At 42.2% G+C, this 24,706-nt stretch overlaps 1 protein-coding gene across 3 annotated transcripts; it reads left to right on the plus strand.

The window, feature by feature from the left end:
* The first annotated feature begins 1 nt into the window (after position 1).
* rnf38 (ring finger protein 38) lies at positions 2 to 23,355 on the plus strand. 3 transcript variants are annotated; one of them, XM_007544077.2, is made up of 13 exons: positions 2 to 107; positions 975 to 1,654; positions 12,824 to 12,885; positions 17,625 to 17,827; positions 18,529 to 18,910; positions 19,000 to 19,164; positions 19,429 to 19,593; positions 19,829 to 20,005; positions 20,097 to 20,200; positions 20,314 to 20,398; positions 20,478 to 20,599; positions 20,698 to 20,797; positions 20,938 to 23,355. In XM_007544077.2, exons 2-13 carry the CDS (start codon positions 1,057 to 1,059, stop codon positions 20,998 to 21,000), a joined length of 2,226 nt encoding a protein of 741 aa, XP_007544139.1. In that variant the 5' UTR covers positions 2 to 107; positions 975 to 1,056; the 3' UTR covers positions 21,001 to 23,355. The 3 variants fall into 3 exon arrangements, with proteins under 3 accessions (XP_007544139.1, XP_007544132.1, XP_007544147.1); XM_007544070.2 differs by having other exon boundaries at positions 36 to 126; XM_007544085.2 differs by lacking the exon at positions 2 to 107 and adding an exon at positions 169 to 551.
* Positions 23,356 to 24,706: the final 1,351 nt, after the last annotated feature.

The following is a 24,706-nucleotide window of genomic DNA, read 5'->3' on the forward strand; positions in this document are numbered from 1 at the left end:
CGTGAAATCCGACTTGAGCGTTGACGGTCTGTCACATTTCACACTGGGCTCATACGCTCACATTCACAGGGCTCACAATAATATCGACAGATAGGAGCGCGTTGAAGGTATGACTTTCCTGGTGAAGTACGTACTCCAGACGGGGGACATTGACCTGGTTTCAGCGGTGTTCTCTGAGGCGGGGTCTTATCTCTTGACCGTGTTAATTTTAGCCCCGGTTCTTTCTTTCCAATTCTAGATTCACCACTTTTTTCCTCTCCAATCTTTCTCTCAGCGCTTCGCTGTTCGCGTCTTCACAGCTGGGGGACTCACCACCACCCGGCGACTCAACGTAACGCCAAGAACCCAACTTAAACCATTTTTGGATCATTTTTTAAACGTTTTTCCACCAGTTACCCGGCGTTTTAAGGGGATTTGTGGCGTTGCTCGTTAGCTCCGGGATTTTTTTCTCTTGTGTTGGTCGCTGCTGGAGGAGGGGTTGGTTGGTTGGCGAGGCTTGCCAAGCTAACGAGCGACATTACGCAGACTGGCTAAACAAGTTTAAATAAAGGGTAAAGTTAATGTAAACTTAATTAAGGAGAAAACACAATGAAGACTAGGTGAAATGGTATAGAAACGCGGTTGTTTAACTGGCTAGAAAATTGTAATATCGCTTTTATCTCTGCGCCTAACCCTAGCATCTCCCCCAGCGTTAGCCTCCCCCGAAGTTAAACTCCGATTAAGTAAACCTTGTCAATGAGCGATTGAATAAATGTTGATTCAAAGCGGGTGTTTTCACTTTAAAACCTTACATTTACGCTTATTTGTATTAAATACGAAATTGAGGATCGTCTCTGTGTCAAGAGTTTCTGTGAAGGGGGTTTATCGCTAGTTGTTGAACCAGTTTTGTTGTGTGTAGTGGACGAAGTGTATTAACTTTTCTTAACATACATTTTTAACTTATTTCATTCTCAAACTTTTTTCTCTCCCAACAGCCCCTTAAAGCTGCTACTGTGGGAGGAAACGAGAGAAAAAGCTCAGAAAAAAAAAGAAGTAGAGGAAATCCCCCGAAAGGAAATGCCAATCGCAACCGCTGGACAGCCAGCGACTCAGGAGCCCAGAGTTTGCCCCCGGCTGCCCTCCACCCCGGAGCCTGTCCCTAAAGGGGCTGATTTATTCGAAGAGGCGGGGGCGGCAGAGTCGGCGGAGCGTACAGAGTACGGGGCCGCCGAGGGGGGCAGAGCGGGGTTCGGGGGCTTCAGTTTCAGCCACAGCGGCGCTCTGAGCTTTGTACAGCCCGGTTCGACCAGCGGCTCTCCTCCGCAGTCCCCGACCGCAGCCTCCTCCTCCTCGTTCCTCCTCCACCTCTCTCACCCCCACCAAATGACTATGGAACCCCCTCGGACTCGATCGCGTTCTCGGTCTGGATACTACCAGCAGTACGGGGTTGGGAGTAACAACACCGGAGTTACGGTGTCCAGCCACCACCAACACCACCACCACCACCTCCTCCACCAGCAGCAGCAGCAGCAGCAGCAGCACGGAGCCGGCTGCGCACCGCTCGGAGCTCACAGCAATCACCCGGAGAACCAGCAGCGAGCACCGGGAAGCAACGCCCCTCCCGGCATTCACCGGCTCCCCTCGGTGCCCGGGGCGCACCACATCCCGATGACAGGTACATGTCCCCACTCGACTTTTGCCAGTGAGAGAGAAGTCTCACGTTTATTGGACTTTTGTTTTCACACAACCTCTGCCTTGAAGGGATGCATGGCAGTCTGGGGCGGGCGGGGGGTGTTTTTAGAGCCAAATTGAAACAGTGAGGGGGTGACTGCCCTGTAGGGCTGGCATGACAGTACTGTTTGTGTATGTGCGGAGACGTTTGATGTGCTCTAATTAGATGGGGTGTTACATGGGCTTGTCCGGGCGGTGCAGAGTTAACACTTATCCAGTAGTTTAATGAACAGCAGCGGCATTTTTGTTGGTGTGTGTGTGTGTGTGTGTGTGGACTGGGGCAGCCTCAAGCCAACAGAACAGCTGAGAACAGGATGTAAACCTCACTTTGTTATAGCGGTGTAGCACCTCCACATTTAGTCAATTCTGCAAATACTTCTGTAGCTAGGTAACAAGACTTGTTGTGCACAGGCTAAAGTTTGTCCGAAGTAGGCATGGGGTTTTTCCTTTGTATGTGGAGAATACTAGACTATTTGTTGATGCGGTTTCTAACAACAAATTGCACGATTAGACACTTTACATACTGTAATAGCTTTATTGAAAGTATGTAATTGAAGATTTAGCTCTGGCTATGATGCATTCAGTTTTGTTTATGTCCAGGTTTACAAAAAAAAAAAATCCTTTCCACTTGCAGTTTGTGTTGGCTCTAAAGATGCTTGTAGTTATGTTTTTACCAGCAGCTGCCTTGGTAACTTATGTCTTGACGTTTTCCTTAACAAAGATGAACTTTGAGTGTGGGGTTGTTGCTGGGTGTACATGCAGGGTCACTCAGACAGCAATTCAAGTGCAGTGAACCATGTAACATAGAAACACCTTGGCTAGAGTTTCACCTTCTCCAAAGCGTGGTTAACGATTTTTTTTTTTTTTTTTTTGTCTAACGCAGACACAAAACACTCCAAAAAAGTTATGAGGGAACATATTTCACCAACCTAAATCTTGATGCTATGGCTGTTAACTAACTGCTCATAAAGATAAAGCTGGAATTTATGTATTTGGTATTTTTGTGTTGTCATATTGAACTCTATTCATTTATTTTTAAATTCTGCTTCCTCAGTCATGTTATCCAGCAAAACAGCACTCAGCTTACCAAAACCTCCTATTAAAAAATGATATAAAATCAGTCTCTGAAGGTTCATTAGAATAAAAACAAAGGCACCTTTAAACAGAAAGTGCTTGTTGGTGTGTTCAAAGAACCCTGCAGCATTTAATTGAGACTGGAATTACCTGTCCTGCAGAGCCAGACTAAAACAGCTGAACCTGTCTAAGCAAACAGGCCCCCAAACCGTGCACATTTTCTGAGCAGTGCCGTGCTTACTGATTGGCTAGGAATTGTCTGTATTTCTTTAGAGTGACATGGGAGAGAGATTGAAAGACGATTAAGAAATTGCCATACCAGCCTGCATCATTCACGTCCTTTTCGTCATCAGAGTTAGCAGCCTGTAATTTCCACTGTCAAAATAGCTTATTTATGACATGTGGGATTGCTTGAATCAACGGATGGAATGAATAAACTGTACTTGGATCCAAGCTGAATTCAGTTGAAGGCATTGCAAGGATGTTTAGTGAGAGCTGGGAAGCAGAACCTGCACACAGGACTGCACTTCAGTCTTACCATAGCTGTGACTCAAATAACACAAATGTCTGCAGCATTTAAACCTGATTACCTGTGTCATTTCCTCCCCTGGTCTCTGTTAAAATCTCTTTACGATCAGCAGGGGAGACGATCACTCATCACTTTCTATTGTAGATGTCTTATATAAATGGTAGTAGGGCTGTTCTGGTCAAGGCATTTTGTCTGAAATTAGGATTATTTAAGTTTGACTGTATATTAAAAGGAGTGATTATTTTATTTATATAGTTTTTGAGTACAGTAGAAAAGACATTGTTCTTTTTTGTTAGGTCTTTGCAGTGCTACAGATAATGACACAGACATGGAGCTTTTCCATTTCCCCTGTGTGTTCAGCTTACTTGTCTGGTCCATACAGCGTCATGCAGCATTATGTGTTTTAAAGAAAAAACAAAACAAAACAAAAACATCAGGCTAACAAAAAAAACATCTTTAGTGATTGAAATCTTTTTTTCTCAGTGATGTTTTTTTTTCTTCTTTATCTTCTGTAGAAACATATTTCTTCTTTTTGATGTATTCTTGGGTGAGTGCGGAGGTTTGTTAGAGGAAGTTCTTGCAGTTAATGTCTCTCGTACCATCAATCAGAAACTTGCCTGCAGGCAATTTTCATACAAAGCTTTACCTCTGGTTAGCCGAGTAAACCTGTTTTGAAATTCTCTTTCTCTGCAGCACAGATGTTAGCATGGTTTATGAGCACCCAGTGGCAAAAAGGGTCAATTGACTCTATATGGTGATCACTGCCAATGAAAACAGGCCTGAGTTCATATCCCGATTTTGTATTTAACATCCAAAGGTGAGAGCCATTTAGGGAAACTGATGATATTAACTTATATTTTCTCTTCTGGTGGGAAAAGCTTTGACTTCCCAATATAACATTTGTCCAAATTGGATTTTTTTTTAAGAAGCATAATATGATACAAATCCCTAAAACCAAACAGTATTCAAAATATAAGTTAAAGAGAACCAACTGTGAAACAGGATTTCAGATATAGACCAAAGGCCAAATGATTCCTATTTACATTTTAAGCTGTCTTTAGGATAACAAAAGGAGGTTTTCATGTACATATTTTCTTAGGAGAATGTAGAACTCTGGGGTTTCCAAAATATTGCCAACATGTCACAGATTGAAAAAAAAAAAATCAATAAAATAAAGCAACTTCGCTTTACAACCTTCGTATTATCTCCTATAGGTCTTGCTCTCTCTTGCTGCCCGAATGAACCGTTGATGTAGTAGAAAATATTTCCTTCTTAAATAGCTTCTTACATTTCTGTTTTTTCCGTTTGATTTGAATACCTGCCATGTTGACAGTAACTAACCTTTATTCCCCTTCCCTCAGTAGCAACTTCCGCAGCGAGCAGTGTTGTTGTCAGTATGACCTATTAACCCTTGGTGCTAATTAGCATTTGTCTGTTGAGTTTCTGACATCCGTTCATCGGATTGGATAGACAGACAGGACTGATCAGCCTGAAAATGGTTCTCTTGAGGTAAAAAAACAACAACATTTTTTATTGGTGTATTTCTAGTATATTGTAATAAAAACAGGGGTATTCCCAAAGCACAGTTTCCCCATCATGTTTTGGCTCCCTGACAGAGCTCCCCTCCATCCTTTTCCTCACATTACTAACAGGCAATATGCATATAAACGGCAGCTTCAGATTTGTCAACACATTTTTACTGAAGTCTGCATTGCACACATATGGAAAAAGGGAAACATTACTAACTTTAATTACGCTATTTTTTTTTCACTTAGCATTTGAAACTTCTCAAATTTATTGCACAGAGGGAGGACATTATTGCTGAGTAATATCTGAATCACTCATTTGACGACAGAAATGTTTCAGGATAATTGGGAGTTGAATATTCTTTTAGCAGAGTAAAGCAGCTGGTTATCTGGACTCTTCCCAGAACAACACTCCTTATTAGACCCTCGCTTCATTCCCAGAATCAGCCTTCCTTGTTGGCTGAGCGTGAAAGAAAAGGAGAGATACTTAATCCACCCTTCCCATGCTAGTCACCTGCATTGGACATGAAAGATAAAGCTGTCCTGTAACTCTTCAGTCCCCGCCCCGCTCCCTCTCTCCTCTCTTCCCTTTGTAGTCTGCTGTAATTCTTTTGGACCCTTTTTTTTTTTTGTCCTCTCTACCTCATTTGTTCATTCTTTTTTATTGTCTCGAGTGCTCCCTTTTTTTCTTTGACAGACCGTCTTGTTTGCTGCGCACATGACTGTGCCCACCTGGTTTTCGAATTGTAACGTCCATTGAGATAAGTGTCTCCAAAGTGTGCAAAAAGCACTGCCAGATTGATCCGAGCAAAAAAAGGGGAGGGGAGAAGCCCAAAAAACATTGTCTGTAGCATTTGATATCCTGTCCTGATTCTGTCCCACTTCTGTCACAGCCTGTCCTCTTTTAGCCACATTCCCTTCTCCCTCCCCTCCGGATCGTTCAACCCTTTCTGTACCCCTCCGATCCATTTTCTTTGGCCTCCTCCCTCACATTTGTCTAATGGAGGGATCGTTTTAATGGATTGCCCAAAGCAGCAGCGAGGCAGACACTACAGCCACTCTACATCTACCTCTCCATCCCTCTGTCTCTGACAGAACTGGAAACATTCACGTTGTTTAAGTTCTTTTTCTTCTTCTTCTTCTTCTTTTTTTTACTTTCCTTTGTCTTGGCACCCAGGCAACCCCCTGCAGTGAGAAGAGAAACCCTTTCACTCTGATTTACCAACTAGTAGGGGTTTCGTGATGCTCTTTCACTTCAAATAAACAACAAAGAAGTCACTTTGGTCAGGAGGAGAGGATTCCTGGAAGAGTGGACTGGTGACCTTAAATGTGGCCTAAAATCTAAGAGATGGGCTTTGTTGTGGTTTGGAAAAAGTACTTCTAAGAGGGAAAGAATGCCAAAGGTCAGGTGAAACCTTAAGAAATGTCAATATAAAAAGAAGAGAAAGGCCAGTAAGAGTGCAAAAAATGTTCCAGAAGAAAAAAAAAAAAAGTAGGGTTAGTTTAAAAAGACGTTGTGTGGGATTTGGCAGGTTTACTGGAGTTGCGAGGAAGCGCAGTGCATATTTTCTGTTTATAAAGGAAGGGTCAGGTGCAGAAAGAGGTTGAGGAGAGAAAAGGGAGAGCTAATTAGATGGAGTCCTGTGAGTATTAGGAAAGGGAGCATGTGAGCAAACCTCGCAAACCGGAGCTGGCAGGAGGAGGAGGATATCACGGGCAGCACTGTAAGCAAAGCACAGAGAGGAAACCCGACTTGCAAACAGCCTCTGAGCTTACAACCTGTAGAGCAGCCCCTGACTGAGCGCCGAGAGGAGGAAGAAGGATGGGCAGGAGGTGCTGTTTGCCCCGACTGTTTGCATGTTGACCGGCTGTCTCTGTTGATTTAAGCAGGCCAGTTGTTCAGGAGATGAGGCCTGGTTCTGTCATGGCAGCAAATCTGTTGCTTTCTGTTCTGCTGGCTGGAACTCAGAAGGACGATGACTGCAACGTCGTCCGAGACGTCCTTCTTAAAAATTTCACTTGGGTTTTATCACCCTATTCTGGGAAAGTTATCTCACAATTTCCCAATGTTGTTTAAAGAAATTATGAAACGGGAGTGACATTGAGACTTTTTCAAAGATTATTTAGCGAGTGTAATATCCAAGTTGATCTTCAGGTTGTAGAAAACCAAAGCAGTCCTAGTTGAGAGTTAGAATCACTTCTTGTAGTGTTGGCAACGAGGCCTGTCATGACAACAAATTGACCCAGAAATCATTGTGATAAACAATAATAATGTTGTTTTGAGACCATTTTCAAGTAATGTATTGATAATGGCATAATGATGCAATTTTGCTCTCTCAAAGAGCCATAAACTTTAATTTTGTAAAGAACATATGACTCAGGAACTGGAAGATATTTTAAATATTCCCACCACGCCCCAAAAGAACAACCATAAAACCATAAAAATGGGGGAAAACGCACAAATAAGATAAAAAGAACGCATCATTTTCCTTAGTCTTCAAAATTTTTCAATCCTTTGTTTGAAGGTGCAAAATGTACCAGATTTTTGTCTGTGACAAACTGTAAGAAAGTTCAAGGGGTGTAAATCATTTAGAAAGGACTCTACTATTCAAACAAGTTCAGAAGAGTACTTTAAAAAGCTAGTCAAGTGTAACAAACTCTTTCTTCTCCAAGCCCTTCCTGTATTATGATCCACGGCCAGGATACAAGGTAAATATGGTTATTTCAGTCATCATCTTTAAGATATGGCAAATATCATCCAGTTTAGAAAGTCTTAGAAATTTGTGTTTGTATTGTGGCCAAAAAAGAAAGAAAAAAGACAGCTGGACATACTGTGCATATGGCACAACATGCTGCAGGAATGGTAGAAAACTGTCACTTAGTCACAAGTTTCCAACTTATAACCTTTAAAACCAGACTGTTACTGGAGACGTTTATTTATTTTTTTCTTTTACTATTTATTTTATGAATTCATACAGCTACCCCACTTTTACAAATATCCATTTTTAGAGAAATTCAATCTGCAGTGGGGTCTCATGTGCTCAATTTTAAAGCACATAAATTGCGCTGTGGTAAAAATACAAACTGGGACTTCGACACAAGTTCAAATTATGTTTTAACGATAAGGTCAAAGTTAGTTGGGGAGCACTTTTTTTTGTTTCAGTGGTATCGCCACCCCACCACAGCCATCTAAAAACAGCTCATCAGCTGTTTTATATTTGTATCTATGGGATAGAGAAGGACGATTTTGGCTGTGAATGCAGAATATAGAGTGAGTAATATCATATGGTCTGAAGGAGTGGTTAGCCTCGTGCGTTTCATGCGTCACAAACTTCCTCAGTGACTTGCGCTGTTGGGGACTGTCATAAACTTGTGCTTGCAGGTTGTAAGGCTTTGCTTCTAAAACGGTCGTAATGGCAGATCTCTGAAAGGATGTCAGGAAAAGCAGCAGCATGTTGCACTTAAATTCATAAGTTCAAATGGGGGGGAAAAAATCACAAATGACAGGTGGAAATACCGTCATAGGTTTTCTTCAGAAGCTGGATGGGCCTCGTCATGCATTTCTGGCAGGGCTAGGCTTTGAGTTACTGTTAAAGGTGCTTTCTAAATTAAATCTGTCATCTTTAGACGGGGATTATTTTTGATTTGTCAAGAGCAGTCGTCACGAAATTACGCTTGTTCATGCTCAGATGCATCGTTTCTGTTTGAATACACAGCGTTTCCAAGTAAATCTGAGCATAAAAGTTGGCTCCGACTTTAAAAGTGGTATGGTGTTGATGCATATTTAAAGAAAAAAACTTAATGAAGTTAAATTAGCTACTGTTAGCTAGAGATGCTCAGAGAAATGGGCCAGTCGCAAATTCAAAAATCAAATCCTTTTCCTGTCATTGAAGGCACAATGTGAGCTGACAACCGCTGTTCTGTGTAGATGCTGAGAGGAAGACTCAAAGTTAGCTGTTTTCAGCATCATTCAGGAGTTCAAAATGAAGTTGGTTGAAGCACAGAAATGTAAGAGGCTATTCTCTGAAAAGCTGAGACCTGACTGTGGTTCTTTTGGGTTGCACAAAAGTGCAAAGCAGATAATAAGAAGGCTAAATGAAGTACATTATGAGCTGCTCTGTTTTATCCTTTTGAGCTCGAAACTTTTCAGTCATGCTGGATTTGGAAGTGTTTGTAGCCTTTTGGAAATCTCAGAGTTGAGATGAATATCTGTGTTCTCTAAAGCGCCACACAAAGACCGATGTTTTAATATTGGTAGCTGTGCTAACTTTGCTAATTATCAGGATAAGATGCTCAGAATGGTTTAAAATGTCAATTTTGTGATCATTGTCTTTGCTTAGAGTAGTAGTGGACTCACACAACTGATTAGCGCTTCCCTGTTAGCTTTTTTTTCTAAATTGGAGAGTGATCTATTTTTTTTTTTATCTTCACTATAAATGGGTTTGTGTGCTAGCTTAAAGTTGCTACCTCTACACTCAGGCTCCTCAATATGAAGTGTACAAACTTCTGCTTCCAAACAGTTTGTCTGATGTTTAATTTTACTCCCAAGAGCCAGAGACGGATAAGCAACTTTAATGTGGCAGCTAGGACAGGGAACGAAAGGAACATGGTGACGGTGGAGATGTTACGCGACAGGAAAACATACAAAAAGCGGAATGTGCACACACATTTGTGCCATCAAATATTCAAAACAAGCATTATCTGGGCAATCTTTACCAACATGTTCTGTGACAGCTTTCTGCTTCAGTGTGAAATGTGCAGTGACATGTGTTCAGGAGGCGGGGTGGTGTGAGAAGTGCGTGCATGTATGTGTGGGTTTGTGTTTCACATATGTTCAATTTTCTTTAGAAAGCTCTGCATCAGTCGGTCTTCTGTCCATCGGGCTGTTTTGTTCTTACAGTACAGCTGCTCTGCTTCTTATCTCGGCTCTTATCCGTCAAACCAGCTGCTCTCTCCAGTGGTTTTGTCGCCCGGAACGGGAAGAGGTAGTTTACCTTGGAGCGCAAACGGGGGGTGATGGGGATCACGGACAGAGATGGCGCGATAGGGCAAGGACAGGAAATGTGGATGCTGTGTGATAAAGCGGCTGGAATATATGGGAGACAGACAGGTTGGCTGATAGGGAAATGGATCGCTGGCAGGGAGGGATGTAATGAAGGGATGGAAAGTGTGAGGAGGAGGAGGAGGCAGTGTATGAAGGAGGGTACCTTAGCCAGTGCAAGGGGAAGGGATGAGAAAGGGAGGGGAGAAGTGGAGGAAATGGATAGAAATAGCTGATGCACTCCGAGTTGTACAGAAAATCAATAGCAGTCAAGAGCAGAAGCCACAACCCCCACTCTGCTCCGTCTGGCTGTTCCCTCACCCTCCACTGCCGCTTTTCCTCCAGTCGTTTTCCTCATGTTTGTTCCTCCACTCCGCGTCCTTTCCTGTCGAACTTTCCTCCTCGGAGCTCTCACACTTTTTTAATGTTCTCTTACATCCATTTCCTCCTCTTCTTCACCTCCGCTTTGCCCTCTTCCTGTCACCGGCGTTTTCCTTCCTCCACAGCTGCTCTGCATCTTCTGCTTGCAGAATGAAGTTGGCGGTAGTTTGACATGTAGTTAGAAAATAAAATCTCCTGTCTGCAAACTCAAACATATTTTTAAATTAATTTTCAAAATTGAGAGAGAAAGAAGGTGGAGTTCTTGACATATAACAAATAGTGGGCTTCCTTAAGTATTTCCACGTTTATTTCACTTGTCCATGTCACTCTGTGATAACACGACTTGGATAGAAACTTTTTAAGCCACTTTGAATAATTAACTGAGCTCACTGTATTGGTTGAGCACTAGAATCAATTGGGATTTATGTATGATTGAACTGAAATGTTTCTTTTTTTGTGAAGTGCCTGAAGACGACATTTGTTGTGAATAGGTCCGATATTAATAAAACTGAATTAAATTAAACATTTTTTTTCTGGCTGGAATTTGTACCAAGCTTAAACTACTCATTCGCTATAAATGTGATTGTTTAGTTCACTGTGCAATCATCAAAGAATTGATTAATGTTTAATGACTTTGGACTAGATACGCTTTACCTCTCCGCCAAACTGGGTTGTTTAGTGATTGGTGGGATAAAAGGTGGCAATAAAAGTCCAAGCAGGTCATTTTTTTGTGCTCATAAAGTCATACAAAGTGAGGGAAAAATAGAAAACAGACTGAAAATAAAAATGCTGCATTTTGAACTGGAAAGTTTGTGATCCACACACACTGAAGCACAAGCGGACATATCTGCTGCTGTTAGGTCTTATGTTTGAGGTTGACCACATGGACCATGTTGTTCCTCCTTCATGTTTTCTTCATGGACCAGCTCCTGCTTTTTCTTCTGTTCACCCACAAATTACACCCAAGACAGACAAACGGGACCATTTTGTTGTTGTTGCTCTTGACGTCCATCTACTTTCACCAAAGTACAGACGATTCAAGAAGCTCTAGCTTTGTGCTGACTGTGTTTTCTGCTTCTTTTGTTCAGCGCATATTGATTCAACTTTCTTAGATTTAGGGACAGAACTGACGGTCTCCCCACACATTATAATTGATACTGCAGTCCTATTATTCAGCCATCCTGGAGGCCCAGACTGCAGAGCTAAATAGTGTGTCGTCTGTTACCCCAACAGCGGGTATGATGTCATTCAAACATGTTCTGTTGCCTCAGTGTTGCGCTCTATAGAGTGAGTCTAACTGAATGACTCGCCTCTGACTCAATTTACAGGATTCTGACAATGTGTGAGTGAGACCATATTCAGGGAGGAAGCTGGTTTTTGGCCCATTGTGATCAATGAATGAGTGCTGCATGGAGGAGAGCTATGCAGCCGGCGAGTCCCATGAATGCTTCGTCAGTTCTCCGACCCTAAATTATCTCACTGGATTTGGGCTTTTAGCTATTTATTTTTTTTAATATTTTTTACCTCACTAATAAAAGCTTTACGTTATTTATGTTGCTTCCCATCCAGATAAAAGAACAAGAAGAATTTTAATCTTTTTTAGCGATTGAGGGCTTCTGAAAACCTTCACTCTGTCTGCCTCGTCTTTTATTTCCTCTACATGCACTACTTTGTTGTCAGTCAGAGCTTTTCTTCAAAGACGGAGACTAGAATCAGAAAATAAATAAAAAATCCTCACTAACAACCGATAGGTGTAAAGCTCTTTTATGAAGGGCTCTTCTCGCATGCCTTCTAGGTTACCTCTCTTCATTTCTATTGTAGAGGTTGCTTCGCTTGGCGTGCCCTTGGGAGCATTTACCCTTGGAGCGCGTACCGGTGCCACCATCTGTGATCAGGACGTACCCGACCAAAGATTTGGCCACCGCAAAAAGGGGGAAAAAAATAAATAAATAAAAAAATTAAAGCAAATAGACAGACAAAAAAAAAGATGAAAGGATGGTGGTAAAACAAAAGAGTAAACGTCTTAGCGGTGATGCAAGCGGCAGTATCATCTGAAAGCTCCTCTAATCCTGGATTACTGTGTTTGTTCTGTTTGTGTATGTATACGTACTGAGCCGAGAGAACGCCATATGTGTTTCAGTGACTTTTATGCCGCATACGTGGTCAGAGGCCTTTCTCGCAAACATGTTGTCGTTGTTGTTGTTTTCCGGTTCCAGGTGGCTTCAGGAAAATGACAACAAAAGGATTAAGTAAGCTGCAGATAAACAGATTTTACAGCACAATGACTGGGTACGCTGATCCATCAGGTCCAACAATATACAAATATTTACATTATTTGTATAGTGCCCCTTACAGTAATAACTCATTTTATGGCTCATTTTTAAGTTTACAGTCTTGCATAGATGGGCGGGGAGGGGGGACATTCAGTTATCATGATTCTCAGAATAAAACTCCAAGATTTGTATGCAATCGTCGTAAGCAAGCTGCAAACTATATTTTTATCATGTTTGAATCATTATTTCCCAAAGCTCATGGCCTGCTTTGTTTTTTCGTTATGTGCAGGGGCTTCTGGTGGAGCGTACCACTGCCACCCTGACCATGCATATGGAGAGGAGAGGGATAAGGTAAGCCAACACTCGCTCGTTGTTAAGGCCAACATTATTAAAAAAAATAGGTTATCGTTGGGGATTATTTGGATAATAAATCAAATCATGGTTGTTGAGGGAAGAATATTTTCAGGAGAATGCTGGAATTGGCATTTGAGTAAAGAATTAATCTGGAGATTTTACCTTGTTTATTCCAAGAGATTGGTCAGTGTGCATCACAACATCCCAATTTAAGCAAGTCCTGCCTGACCCAATCAAATCACTAATTACAAATTTTAACCAATCTTTTATGAATGGAAAAGTGGGCCACTGAAGATTTGGCTTAACTGTTTGATTCTGAATTAGTAGATCAAAGGAAACAGTAAAACAATTTTCTGATCATGTTTTACTCAAGCGTGTGCAGTTTATATGGTAACGTAAAAGAATCAGACTGAGGTTCGCAGGTGTGGAGTCTGTGAAGTGCTACAAACGTGATGGTGCTGAAAACAAAAAGTGTTTGCAAAGAAAGCCATAGATGACAAATGAATACCTGAGTAGTAATAAATATATTGACAGATTGTTTACAAGCATGATTGTTTGCTAAAGCCCTATTACCCGTGACGATCTCAAAAGAGCAAAGTAGTAAATTATGGTAAACAATGTTGAAAACATCGACATGCTGGTTATCGTAACTGCTTGAGCTGGAACGTCATTCTTGTGAAAATGACAACGCCGTCATGAGAGGATCGGGTTTGACGTTGCCGGTAGCTGTATGTGAATTTCCTCTTGTAGATTCCACTAATAAAATCACAGCACTGTGGTTTAGTTACTCTATATCAGGGAAAGTGCTGAGGTGTTTTAGTTACTTTAAGGTTTAAAAAAAAAAAAAAAAAAACATTGTTTCAAAGCATGTTTGACCGAAAGGGTCTTCAAAAAAAGCCTGCAATGTATGTTTGAAGGAGTTCAAGTAGAACTCAGTAAATGATTTTAATAACCACAAGCGAGCACCTTTTAAAAGCATGCATATATTAACAAGAAAGTGGAGAGGCTGGACACTGAAGTGTTGCAGAAAGCTTGAAGGGAAGAAAGGGGAGGGGTGTTGCTAATGATTTCAGTCTCCAGCTGTGGAACTTGGTTGGAGTGAGAGAAGCAAAAAGCAGGATGAGGAAGGGAGGGACAGTGGTGGAAGAGCCAAAGACGAGCTTTGAAATGGTCTTGATTAGCGTTACTGGAAGCATGTCTGTAAATATTAATGACTCTCAAACAGAAAACGGCCATATTTGCTCAGTGTGTGCTTTCATGAAAGAAAATCGACTTCCTTCAAGAGACAAAAAAAAAAAAACAAAAAAAAAACATGGACTCTGTTGTTGTTTTTGTCCTGCGTGATCTCGGCAGGCCTGCCCGACTTTATTTCGGTTCCAAGCAACGTTGGCAAAGCCACAACAGCTGGAGGCCGGAGTCGCTGTCCGAGAGGGTCGCTGCAGGCATGTACGCCGAGTGGGGATGTTGTGAAATAGAATGTAGAAGGGTGTGTCAGGATATCTGACCCGCCTGGTTTCTACATGCACTGAATACAGTGCCGGTGAAGAGAAGTGGATGGATGGGTGCGTAGTTTCAAAGACTTGCTTTAATATCAGTCAGAGAGCACTTTAGTTTGCTACTTCTGGTTTAGCTTTTCATCTTGTGTCCTTTCTTTTTTTTTTAGCCTTGTGAAAATATGTTCAAACACAGCAAACAAACCCGCAGTTTGGAACATGAGGCCAAATTATAGCATATCGCTGGAGGACATGTACACTCCTTTGTCTGATGATGTTCCCCTCCCTCTAACGGAGGGAGACGGGCCCATCAAACTTTCATACTAATGGGAAATAGTCTGCATGTCTGTGGAGTGAATATATGCATTTGTCCTTCTTCTCAACCCCTCTTGTCCCCCTCAGATTTTAAGTCTGAGTGTGGTGGGACAGGTCAGATACACACAAGGGGGAAAGAAAACAAGAAGATGGAGGAAAAGAATAAGGGAGGTGGGGAGGTAAAGATGGGTTTAGCTTATCTGACACAAGGGAAAGGGGGTGGGGTGGGAGGAGATTGTTGAGCAGGGTAGGGAGAGTGCGCTGGTGAAAGAGTGTGGCTCAGATATGAAAATGGGCACAGTACATGTCCCAAGGGTTTTGGGGTTGGGGCTGAGGCTGGTAAAGAGGTTGTGGGGCGATGGGGTGGATAAGAGGAGCCAATAAGGAAGAAGAACAGATAGGGGACGCAGTTTCATTCTGTAATGGAGAGGAGTAGATGTTGTTTTCTGGACTGACTGTAATGAAATCACCCTGAACAGGTGTTATCTGTCCTTTTACAAAGTGCTAATTCGTTACTTTCTTCTTCATGTTCACCAAAGCAAAAACAGGTCATTTAGCACAAGTTGAAGGCGTCACTGAAGTTACAAGAAGGCAAACGCTTTGCAGTTTTGGAGACCTGTTTCTTGATTCTTGAAGAAAAATGTTTTAAAGGAGCAGTTTTATGTAAAATTGACTTTTTGAGGTTTGTATAATCTTATATCATTCCCTCTCTCAAAACATACCTGGAGTGTTGCTTTGATTCTTTCAATCCTGTTTGAGGATTCCAGGATTTTCCTGCTCTTAGAAAGTGCCACCTATTTCCACAAAGCTCCTCTTTGGAGCTGCTCCTCCAGACTAGTGGCAGCAGCAATTAGCAGGAAACACCTGGTGGAACTGCAAACCTGCAAGTCATCTTATCATAGAAACTACTTCTCAGCCCAGGGTTTCTAAGAACTGTTGTAAATGACATAATGAGAACAATTGTTGTCATGATGTGCGAAAGGGGGGTCTTGAGAAGAGCTTCTTAAAGAGACAGAGGCCAATTACAAGGTGTCAAATTTATTTTAAGTCATGTTTGATATCAAATGAAGGTCACATAGCTACTTGATGTGCCTGGAAAGTACCTACCGCACCTAAAAATAATAATAATAAAAACTGAACTGTTCTGTTCTTTCATGCATCATCTTTACCTTCACCCATCCTGACAGGTGAGCGGCAGGTCTGAAATTCAAAAATCAGTAAACTCACCATACCTTGGCTGTACTTGTTTGCACTAACCACAACACTCTTTATTGTGGAAGTGGCTGCTTTAGGAATAATACTCGGTTGACTGATTTCAGTGGGTTATATAGTTTGAAGAGGGAAAATAAAAAAACGTGTATCTTAAAAGCTGTTGGAAGCTATTTAAGAGGAAGTTTTCTACAGAGGGATGCCAGCTGCTAATTTAGAGTGGCAAACAGAGACACTACTGATGTTGCTCATTTTACCCACGCCACTTTGTGTTTTTGGAGGGGTTTTTTTGTGGCCAGCTTTTTTTAGATGCTAGAAGTAGCCACATGCCCTGAAATGTAATTTTACAAAGTGTTTCTTAAATTAGAAACGGGCAAATTGTCCTGAAGCTTATTTTGTCTTGTTTAAAAACAGTAAAACCGTCTTTTACAGCCACTGCTTACACACACACACTGTGGCAACTGCTCACAGCCAGAAAGGCTTGAAAAGGTCTCTCGAATGTGATCGTTACGTCTCCGACCCCTACCTCATGTTTTTCTTTTCTTGTAACTCAATCCATCTCTAAATTTTTATATTTCAATACTTTCCTAGTTCTTCCTTCCTGGCTCCAACTGAAGGAAATCGCTCTAGTTAGTACATCCAGCGAAGTCTTCAGGCTCTCATCAAACCACGGCACTATAACTAAACTACTAGCATAAACTCTTCATGGCCCCACAGTTCAAACACATTAGATTTTTTATTTTTTTTGTTGCCTCTGCAGATCTTCAGAAGGTCGTGTTTATGGGCTGCAGAAACAGTGGCAGCTGCTCATGTGTGAATTTGCGCATGTCTGCAGGCGTTTCCATAACTGCGTGTGTTTCTGCAGTCTGCTCTCCAGCTGTTTCCTGTTAGCTATCGTACTGCTGCTCTCAGGGCTGCTGAGCTGTACATGTGTTCGATCTGGTGCAAGAAAAAGTTGCTCGCTGAGTCATTTAAAAAAAAATAAATAAATAATACTCCATAGTATGACTTTCCTACTTTAGAGTGAAGGTTTGTTGAAATGGGCGCCGTTTGGGGAACGTGAGTGAAAGGTAGATGTAGAAATCGTGTGTGAGAGAACCTGGCTGTCCTGCTGTGTACCGCAAGACTCATCGTAAGGGAGAATGAGTAACAACTGAAACACGGGCAGGTCTGTGTGTGTTCTTGCCTCACCATGTGCCAAGTGTGAGAGTCACTGGCTGACTGTAAGTGACATGACTCACAGATGAGTCGACGGGATGGAAACGCTATACGATAACTCTTGAGTCAGTGATAACTGAATGACTACACACGCAGCTATTTGGCCGTGTTTGCCTACATTACCGCCTTTTTTTCTTTTTATTATTATTATTCTGACTACACAAGAAAGTACAAGTCCAGCTGAGGGCGTGTTCCTGCACATGGGCTTGTACGCGCTTGCCTCCTGTTTGCATTTCCTCACTCTGAGAGGAAGTAACTTTGAACCCTCTGGGCCGCTGTGTGCTCGCGGTGTAAAAAGCTCCCCTTCGTAGATGCAGTAAACCTGGAGAAAGACGCGCGGTTTGACCCATACAGGTTTGCCACAAAGGGATTCTAGGGCCCGACAGTATGAACTGTATCCCAGAGGGACAAAGAGCGTTGAACTAGATGTATTTGATATGAATGCTCTGGGTCACTAAACACAATACTCGTCTGTTTCCCCCTCTCCCCTCCCTTATGCAGAGTGAGGAAAGCCCCAGTCCGAAGCGCCAGAGGCTGTCCAGTCAGTCCGTTTTAGAGCAGCTGACCTCATCTGCGCCGCTACCATCTACGCCGTCGCCCCCCATCCGCCCATGGGAGTCAGGACCTCCGAGTCGGCGGCAACCTCACCCTCACACACACTACCACCAGGAGAGGTGCCTCACTCCTCCACGGATCAGACGCAGGTAGAACCTTTTGTTTTTTGTTTTTTGTTTTTTTGTTTTTTTTTGTGTGCCACAGTTCCTATGTACAGTGTTTTTCCAAAAGTTTTCACAGCCCTTAAGCTTTTCCCCCCATTTTGTAACATTGACGTTTGTGGATTTTAAAGTATTTTATAGGCTTTTATTTGATACATCAGTGCAAAGCAGAACATCATTTTGAAATGGAAGGCAAATGATTCACGGTTTTTAAATTGTACTGCAAATGTAAATCTCTAAAGTGTGGCATGAGTTGGTTTTCACCCCTCATTTTCACTATTATTCCTAAAAAAACAACAACCAATTAGCCTCAGTAGGCATTTAATTAGTAAATCCACCTGTGTGTTCTTCAGTTTCGTTACAAATCCAGCTTTTCAGTGAAGGAAACAAATATTTGTCAAATGAACACAGGAGAAGTAAAAGTTTGAAGCAGGGTGAGATATAATATCTCAAGCCTTGAGTTGTTCAGTTTATCATTCAAAACTAGAACATGCAGAGTGACAATTGTAAACCCATGATGCTGACAAACCACACTTTTTGGACTTAAAACAAGTTTGAAAACCGTGTTTTTCCTCCTACACATGCTAGTCCTTTCTGCGTAGCATCACAAAACGTGCAAAATCTCCAGCTGTGTAAATATCTCTGCAAGTCTCTGAATGGAGCGAACGATCTGCTGTCCCCTCTTGCAGTCCGCCCGCGAGGCGCCAACGTGGCCGTCTCTCCAGGCCGTCCCGCCACCCGCCTCTTCACCACCATCCCTCCGCTCAAGGACCTACGCCTCGCCCGTCACCGTCTGAGCGTCGGGACGAAAACTACCACCACAACCCCCTTCCCTCGGCGCATCAGACGTACCCAGCACACACTCCAAGCACTTATCCTCAGCCCCCCACAGCTGGCGGCGCAGGCCGAGGTTCTGAGGAGCCCCGGGCCTTCCACCCCCCCACGTTATCGTCGCAACTGTTGCACCCGGCCGCCCATCATCACCCCCATCATCACCATCCTCACCATCAGCAACAGCATCACGCAACACAACAGCAGCAAGGAGCCATGGTGTTGGACTTGCACGATCGGGTTAGTTTGCATCTGTCGAGCTGTTGAAGACATTTACCTGTGTTAGTTAGTGTGTGTGTTTTGATGCGAGCTGCTTGTGTTCTCTCCAGCTGCAGCAGGGCAACATACCCGTCTCCTACACAGTGACCCCTGTCCCTCCACACGGCCTGGCGGCACCTCTGTGTAGCGGTCAGCACATCCCCCCCTCCTGCTCCTCTCAGCAGCAGGTTCCCACCTGTAGTGTGGTCTTCAGCGCCGGACAACACTACCATCCGGTGAGAGAAACTCCTCAGTGTACAACATGTGGCGTTGTTTGTACAGTTTGTTGCAGTTTCCATGGTTCTGTGCTTTAAAGGAAGTGGCTTATCGTGTGTTAACGTTTCCCAGTTTGGAGGAGGAAGTTGGTTTGCTAAGTCACAGCCGCCACCTTGTGGCAAAGGTGGCACATTACAGTTGATATTTAAAAAAAAAACAAAAAAAAAACAGACTTTTTGTTTTGACTGACTTCCTTTTTCTCTTTCTTGCCTCTTTTTTTCTAGATGTTACAGGCATGTTCGATGCATCATTTGCCGGTTTCCTACGCATTTCCCTCACTACTGTCTAGTGACCCTCAGTTCCTGATTTCTCCTCCACCTCATCTCTCCCACCATCCGCCCCATCTGCCCACACAGTTCCTGCCTTTTCAGACTCAACAGCCAAGATCGGTATGCGAACAGTCTGCTTCTAATGCTTACCCTTTACATTTGCTTACCTTGTATAGTTTAAAAAAATTGCAACACAAGCCATACAAGAATCGTAGCGTACTCCGGGTTATTATGACATATAACCATCAAATAAATTTCACTGCAGTACTTACTTTTTGCTGAGATTTACCACAAAAGTAAAGCATATTGTTCCATATTAATGTGTATTTTTTGGTTTTGTGGATATTCATCTCAGCCCTTACAGAGGATTGAAAACGAGGTTGATATAGTGGGAGAGCAGCTCCCTGTCGGAGGAAGCTTCAGCTACGCCCACCATCACCACCACCACCAGCCTCCCTCCGCCCTGCCGCCTTCCACTCCGCTCCAGTTCCTTTCACACCATGACCCCCTGTCGCAAGATCTTTTCACACTGGTAGGGGGAATATTTTTTTTTTTGCTTTTGTTTTTAAATCCCACATCGATCCAGCGATTATATTATTGCTTTGCTTTTTCTCTTTTTGCAGCCATATCCCCACTTTATGCCTCGGCGATTCGCCAGTCGCCGTTACCGCTCGCAGCAGGCCGTGCCCCCGTCTCCCTACCATCCCAGCTTCCTGCCTTACTTCTTGTAAGTGTCCCTGCCCCTCCACTCCCCTTTCCTTATGTTAAGCCACGCTTTGGGTGAACGCTTCATCGTGACGACGCCAGCAGCATATTTTGATCACTGTTTTTAACTCGCAGGTCAATGCTTCCTGTTCCCCCGAATGTGGCTCCTACCATCAGCCTAGAGCTGGATGTGGATGACGGAGAGGTGGAAAACTATGAGGTAGGAAAAACTGAGTTCTTCAACTTAATGTATTTGTGAACCAGAAGATGAATATTTTCTTTCTATACGAAATCTCCAGGCCCTGTTGAACCTCGCCGAGCGGCTGGGGGAAGCCAAGCCCAGGGGCTTGACCAAGGCAGATATAGAGCAGCTACCATCATACAGGTTTAACCCCAACAACCATCAGTCGGAGCAAACACTGTGAGTAGCTTCATTTTTTTATTTTTATTTTTAGTGCTTTTCCTCTTATCCCATCAGGCGGCAGTTTTAACAGCTTTTTATTTTTTTGTGTGCTGCAGATGTGTTGTTTGTATGTGTGACTTCGAGTCCCGCCAGCTCCTCAGAGTTCTCCCCTGTAATCACGAGTTTCACGCCAAATGTGTTGACAAGTGGCTTAAGGTGAGTTGTGTTTCTGCTCTCATAAAATAAGAAAATCAGTTTTGAATGCAGGTGTCTTCAAAGTTTTTTTTTTTGTTCCTACATGAAGTCATAAGTTTCATTTCTCACCGTTGGAACGTCCTTGTTTTTTTTTTTTCCAGGCTAACCGCACCTGCCCTATCTGTCGAGCCGATGCCTCTGAGGTCCAGCGGGACGCTGAGTGACCTCAAACAACCACCATCCCCAAACCCCGTTTTGGATGTGTAAACCATAAAAAGTGAACCGACTCATTCTGTCAAAACGACTGGGACCACTGCACATGAAACAGCATTTAGGTGTCAAAACCTGCTGCTTAATCTTGCTTACTTTATACTTGGACTTCTGAAGCCTTCTGTTTTGTTTAACTCATCTTCTAGTCTGCCATCTTCTGACGGTTGCTGTGAATTACCTTCTTAACACACCAAGCTGCAAATCCGTTTTTAATGTCGTCGTGAATGCTTTTCCATGTCTGAACAGAGGACCTATGTGTAATTGTTTTCAAGGATGTCTTTGTTAAAAATCGGTTTTCTAAGGATTATGACAAAGCATAAAAAGTAGTTTCGTATTTTGTTGTGAAAAAAAAAATGCTCTTTTAAAATTTTGCTCTTTGTAAGGGAGTTGAACTGAACGCAAGAGATTTATCTCTCGCTATCCTTGTTTTCCTGACGGTTAAAGCAGCCTGTTTGGAGCGAAACGAAGATTTATTTCACTGTGTGGAATGACGATAAAGTACTTTGCATGGACACTTTGTTCTTTCTGTGCAAGTCAATGTGGTTCTGCTCATGAAAAGTTCCTTATTGGAATGATTCATAATTCAAATTCAAAAATACTTTATTGATCCCAAAGGGAAACTAAATAAACCACACTTCCAGAATTTGTTTTCCGCTCTCGGATTGATTTGAACTTAAACGAAGTCGAGAATACTTTGGAAAATTTTAGGAAATTTCTGAAGTGAGATTTTTGTCCTCTGGGAAGTTGACTTTTCTTGTTTTGTAAAATCATAAACTTTAACCACACACTGACGTTGCATCTGATAGTAAAATATATTCAGAAATATTTTAAATCAAGATTTCTTTTCTGCAAAAATCTTAATTTATTCTCCGTACGGTTGGAGCGAGTCATTTAAGCAGGTTATTGTGTCTGCTGGTCGCCTTCTGTGCAGGCGGCGATCCAGCTCATTTTTTTCCACCGTCTACCAGGAACAACTTTGACACACTTTTCAGGTTTTAACTGGCTCCACTTTGTTTCACTGGCAGATCTAAGGCTTCAGCACTTTACAGCGACTGGATTCCTGCGTTGCTTTCTTTGCGTTCTGAACAAACCGGTTTTGAGTTCAGTCACCCACAGCGACGCAACCAAACAAAGTTTTCACTTTCTCTTGAGAGACCTGTTTTATTTCTGAGTCCTTTTGGTTGATGTAGTGACATGTTCTGCCAGAGATGCAGGCAAAGAGGTTTTAAAAGCTGAATCTGTCCAAAAGAGGTGAAGTAAAAGATCACGCTGCGTCCTTTTGTTGGTAACAAGTCAGAATAACTCTCAGCAGCAAAAGGAAAAAGAGAAGTATTTTAACTACAAAGCAGTAGATTGTTCAGATAATTGCTTTCTATGCACATCATCTCACCTTTTGAGGTTAGATTTAGGAGCAAAAACTGCAGATTTTCTTTCATCCCGCCCTTCATTGGAACATTTTGGGGGTTAATCTACTTGTTTCCCGTTGGTCTTATGTTGATTTGTCATATAATAATATAAAAAGATGTTCCATTCAAACTACTGTTAGGTCGTTTTCGTTGCCTGTTTCATCTTAACGCACAACATTTCCAGGAGACACTGCATGAAGTGCTCTGAAAGTTTGTTGAGCCACTTTTAGAGGCCTGCATCTGAAATGCCTTTTCTACCAGTGCGTCTTCTCCGGGTCCAACTCGCATCGTAGGACAACCAACGCATTCGAACCAGATGTTTGGTTTTGTTTTCTTTCCATCATGTGCAAACTACAGTTATGTCTAAATCTGTTATTTATGTACGCTCTTCCTCTGCGTCATCCGTCTAGGAAAAAAATCACGGGAATCAGTGTGGACTGCATCGTTTCTAGATGTCGTATGTGTGTCTTTTTCTTTTTTTGTCGTACGATTGCATCGTTTTGTTTTCTGGTACACTAGCAATTACCTCAGTCCCACTATTTGTTTTTATCTACTAGAATATGGCGCAAACGGTATGATTCGTGCTTTCATTCTGATCGCTGGGTTGTTTGAGAAGTTTTCCTTCAAACTCTGAAACTGTATTATTCAAATGGTGTTATATTTAGTTTCATTATGTATTATGTCTGTAACCAAAACCATTTGAAGGCTTAAGATGATGATGATGATGATGATGATGATGAAATTTTTAACAAACATTTGTACATTTTGTATGAGAGTTACTTATGGTAATACTTTATTAAGTAGTGCAATGATTTTTTTTTTTAAAACCCTTTATTCCCCCAACCCCCATCTTTTGGATTTCAAAAGCTGGTTCAATAATAAATGTATAACATGCTCTTCTAACTTTGTGCTTGTTGAGAATTTTGTCTGCAGCTCACGTTTTGCACCTCATCACCAGTAAAGGTTTTCGAAGATGTTGGTAATTTCACGATGAGAGCTCTTGGTGGCAGTGTAGTTCTGTCATCCTGGAAGGCTCCCTGTAGATGCCTCTCAAAAAGTTTAAACATCATAGAAAACTTAATTTATTCGAAATGCGAAACTCATGAATTGCTTTGACACACAAAACTACTGTAAGTGTTTTTTTTTGTTGTTGTTTTTTTTTAAATGAAAGCTCTAAGGAGACGACGGACACTGCAGTAATTTTTTCTGCTTAAGAAACTGTAAAGTTAATGGCAGCAGCAGCTCCATGTGTGGCTCAAGGATCACAGTTTAACCCTGTAGGTTTGACGGATGTCCAGCAGGAGGTAAAAAGCTTTTACAAGGAGGTTAAGCCACAAAAGTGCACCACTAAAGAAAATAACTGTTCATAGTGTCGCGTTTAAATGCAGTAATGGAGAAAGGTGCTCAAATAACCCGGGCAAGCACAGCCCTGAGACGATTGCAGAGCAACAATCCATGTAAGGGCTGTGAGGAGATGCATAAGTCAAAAGATTAAAGAAAAAAAAAATGGAAAGAGTGGAGCAGCACACGATCCAAGGTACTTGAGATCAAGTCCAAATTCAGAACTTCATGTTTCCCTCTCCAAGCTTTATGGAGATGCTGATCTTATCTTATTTTCCAGCAGGATTTGACACATGAGAATTCAAGGTCATGCATCTTCAACTCCAGTCCTCGAGGCCCAGCGTCCGTTAACCTTTAGACGTCCAGCACACCTGAATCACAAATGGCTGACTCGCCTCCTCATTGTACAGCTCAGTTCCTGCTAATGACCTCATTTGACTTGGGTTTGCTGAAGCAGAGGCAAATATAAAAGTTGCAGGGCACCAGACTTGGAGGCCTGGAGCTGAAGACCACTGATTTAAGGATTGGTATCAGTAGATTGATCAGAGAGACACCAGACCAATACACCCAACTTCAGAGATTGGTTTCATCTGAATCTGCTCAATAAATGAGTTTCAGTTTCTGAAATGAGGGATGACACAACATTGAGATGTGCCTCTGTCTGTGCAGTTTTACTAAAAAAACATCATGCATTTAATTATGAAACGGGCTTATGTCTGGGCACCAAGTCATTGTGTTTATCTTAGATCAGGTCAACCAGTTATAAAACCAGGAGGCTTGTGCTCAGATCCAGCTAAACAGCTTCATCTAGGACAACGCTTTTGTTTCTACTCTCCTAAATGCAAATTTAAAACCTTATGTTATAACATTTCTTTTGAAAACAGTTTTTTACTTTAAATTAAAATTCTTCACT

This window comes from Poecilia formosa, unplaced genomic scaffold (assembly GCF_000485575.1).
Source record: "Poecilia formosa unplaced genomic scaffold, Poecilia_formosa-5.1.2 Scaffold11, whole genome shotgun sequence".
Taxonomy (NCBI): Eukaryota; Metazoa; Chordata; class Actinopteri; order Cyprinodontiformes; family Poeciliidae; genus Poecilia; species Poecilia formosa.